Raw genomic sequence first — 3,672 nt, 5'->3', positions numbered from 1 at the left:
ATCTTAAAATAAAAAATTTATTCACAAACTTCAACATAAATCTTATTTAAAGACATGGATCTTATAATTTAGGTCAACTACTTGTGGTTTTACTAGAGTGGATACAATATTATTAAACAATAAAAAATGTGATTAAAAAAAGAAATATCTTTACTTAAAATATTCCGTTATCTTCTCCAACAAAGTTTAATCATGAATTTATCATTTACAACATATACAGTAACAACATAAAGGAATATAATGAATATTAATATTTAGACAAGAATTATGTTTTTTAATTTCATGGAAAACACTTCCAACTTGTAATAAACATCTTCAACCGTGTTAATACTTGGGCTTCCTGCATCATAATAAAATTGAAATTTTAATTTTTAAATTTTATTCTGAATTTTAATTTTTAAATTTTATTCTGAATTTTAATTTCTGGAGCACAATAATCTATTATGAATTTACGAACATATTTTTTCCAATTCCATATTTTTATTTCCAAAATAAAAAGTATTTTGAAAATTTAAAAATATGTAAGTTGCAGGCTCCAAAAGTTGGTATAGGAAGAATTTACCTAATACTTTTTCTTATGATGTTTTCAAGATATATTTTCTGGACAATCACTTGTCAGCAAAAACTACTGAAATTTCATTAAAAATATTTCAATTAGTTTAAAGATTGAATATCCTTAATTGTCTTTTTGAAGAAAAAAAATATTATCATTTAATTAAAAACTTTAGATTAATTTTGTTTATAATTCATGTGACAGAGTGGTCTGCATAGAATAACTATCTTCCACACCGACAAAAACCTAGGTAGCAGAATTGATAAATAATATTGGTATGTAGCCATGTGATAAGGTTAGAATTAAATTATAAAATATTTAAGCACAACATTTATATATTAGTTAGAAGCAATTATCAAGTTATCACATAGAAAAAGTGTTAGTTAATTTTCCTACTTTTTTATATGTTTAATTATGGTACAACCACCTAAAACTGTTTTTTATTATTAATTAAATAAAACACACATAACACCACCAATAGACACTGTGGATTGAAGAAAAAACACTGGTTTTTAGATGATAATTTGATCTGATAAAGAATTTAATTTTGAGTGAGAAGTTTGCATAATGCAAGTAACCATGTACGCTAATTTTGAGATTCAACACTTCTATAACATGTTTATGTCGGATAAATGTATCGGACCGAGTCATCTTGTAAGATATGTATCATATATATCGGTGAATGTCCAATTCAAAAAATATTTATTGAAATTTTGATAATTATTCTAATATAATTTAAGAAAAAAGATATACATTAATTTTCTAAAAACTTAAATTTATTGTATAAGTTTTTAATATAATTATAAAAGTAAAGAATAAATCTTTTTTAACTAGTCATAAAAAATATGTTTTTTTAATTTTTTTTAAAAAATATTTATAAACATAAATTTTTATTATCAATTTATATAATTTATATAATTTATAACTAGAAATTATAAATAGAAATTAGAAGTATTTTGATTTGTGGTATTATGTGTTACATAGGATTGTAATAATGGTAAAAGAAAAGTTGAAAGTAGAATGAAAAAGTAGGTGAAGATAAGATGAGTAAGCCATTTGTGATCACCTACCATTGCTTTACTTCTCAAGTACTTTACTCTCATTTTCCCATCTTCTCATTCTCTGATTCCTTCTCTTCTCTTCTCTTCTAAGATCCAGAAAATGGGTGAACAACAACAACACAACACAACCAGAGATAACACATGATTAGCTTCATTCACACAGAAACTGAAAATGGCTTCTGCAAGTAACTCCAATCCAAATCCATATCCATGGACCCCTAAGGATTGTTCTCAAGGGATCTGCAGCATCTACTGTCCCCAGTGGTGTTACATAGTCTACTCTCCTCCTCCTCCTTCACTCTTCCTTGGTGGTGATTCTGATGATGACCCTTCAGCCTTTGAGTTCTCACCTCTCATAGTTGCTGTGATTGGAATATTAGCCAGCACTTTCATCTTGGTCACATACTACACCATAATCTCAAGGTTCTGCAGGAGAAGAACCATGCACTCCAATGATCTAGCAGAAGATGGGAGCAGTGAACTGGCTCAGGTTTCTTCTTCTTCTAACTCTGGTTTGGATGAGGCTCTCATCAAGTCCATCACAGTTTGCAAGTACACCAAAGGGGGAGGGGTGGTGGAGGGTCATGATTGTTCTGTTTGTTTGAGTGAGTTTGAGGAGAATGAGAGCTTGAGATTGTTGCCAAAATGCAACCATGCTTTTCATCTCCCTTGCATTGATACTTGGCTCAAATCTCATGCCTCTTGCCCCTTGTGCCGTTCCACCATCACCATTGTTTGTCCAAATCCAGCCATGGAACCACCACCAAGAGTCATTGTCAATGCCTTGGAATATCAGCAAAGAACTAGCCATGTTGTTGTTGTGGTTGCTCAGAGCTCTGAGCAACAGGGGAAGGTGGTAACTTTTGATTCTCACACTTTGAATCAGAGTGAAGGGTGATCTTCTTCAAGGAGTACATATAGATCTATGTTTACAATGCATATACATATGAATTGAGAGAGAAAGGGAACAAATTCTGTTCTTCCAAATTCATGGTATGTTCCAATTGTTCTCTGAAATATCTGTAACATATAATAGAAATCCTTGAACATCAAGATCATTATTAATGTGAATTTCACAGGAATTTAAACTCTGGCAAAAAGTTCATTTAGCCAAGTAGATTAGATATTAAAACATTTCATACCATATAATTGGGTGCAAACCTCACCTTATAAACCGGGTTTTATTAGGTTGAGTTATGTTTAAAGTCCACTTATTAATATGGTATCAAAGTTCTATTTCGAACCTATCCTAGGAAAAGTTTGTTAGCCTTATCAGGCCACTCGCTATCAAATCATCCACAATATATTGTTCCACGAATTAGCTGTTACTCTGGACGTGGAGTGTGTTGGAGATCCTATATCGACTTATAAACCGATTTTATGAGATTGAGTTAGATTTAAAGTCCACTTCTTAATGAGTGTCTGTGAATATTGGTAGATAGTTTGATTCATCTTCTTCTGGAAAAGAAATACTTTTTTTACACATGGTTTGTTTTATTTTCTGGCTCAACAAATTGTTAGCTCTTTTTTTTCCATGTCTCTTATGCAGTATTAATTTATTTTAAATTTCTGAAACCAGTTTTTAGAATCAAAGACTAGTTTTGTACTCTATTAAAATGTTTTGTGTTCTGTAAAACACACTGTTGTATAACTGGATTTTGTAATAAAAAAGTTAAATCTTTTGACTTATAACTTGATTTGATTAAGATGGATTCTCTACTAAAAATGAATTTTAAAACTGATTCAAAATTGGTTTGATTAAAGTCAAAGCAGTTTTTTTTTAAAAAAAAGGGATTGATTTTGAAATTCAATTCATATAATCTGTTCATAAGCAAATTGGTCTCATTTCATGCATAACTTACCTATGCACAAGCATGGCTTGGTAAAGTTGGTATACTGGTTGCTTGATTAATGATGATTTTGATGGGTTTCTGGAACAAAATGGTGATGTAAATGTATCTTGTAGCAGTTTTCTTCAGTGATTGTTATGCACTTTGTGTGAAGGTGTGTTGCATCTCGAATTGTTTGTGTAAGAAAAATGGAGTTCCATGTCATGCA

At 30.3% G+C, this 3,672-nt stretch overlaps 1 protein-coding gene across 1 annotated transcript; it reads left to right on the top strand.

The window, feature by feature from the left end:
• The first annotated feature begins 1,569 nt into the window (after positions 1 to 1,569).
• On the top strand, positions 1,570 to 2,714 carry LOC137834706 (RING-H2 finger protein ATL52). The gene has a single exon (XM_068642850.2). The coding sequence runs from the start codon at positions 1,787 to 1,789 to the stop codon at positions 2,510 to 2,512; it is 726 nt and encodes a 241-aa protein (XP_068498951.1). The 5' UTR covers positions 1,570 to 1,786; the 3' UTR covers positions 2,513 to 2,714.
• The last annotated feature ends 958 nt before the right edge of the window (positions 2,715 to 3,672 follow it).

This window comes from Phaseolus vulgaris, chromosome 5 (assembly GCF_051622355.1).
Source record: "Phaseolus vulgaris cultivar YP4 chromosome 5, ASM5162235v1, whole genome shotgun sequence".
Taxonomy (NCBI): Eukaryota; Viridiplantae; Streptophyta; class Magnoliopsida; order Fabales; family Fabaceae; genus Phaseolus; species Phaseolus vulgaris.
The sequence above is the reverse complement of the archived record's forward strand: the minus strand, read 5'-3'. Positions and strand labels throughout refer to the sequence as shown.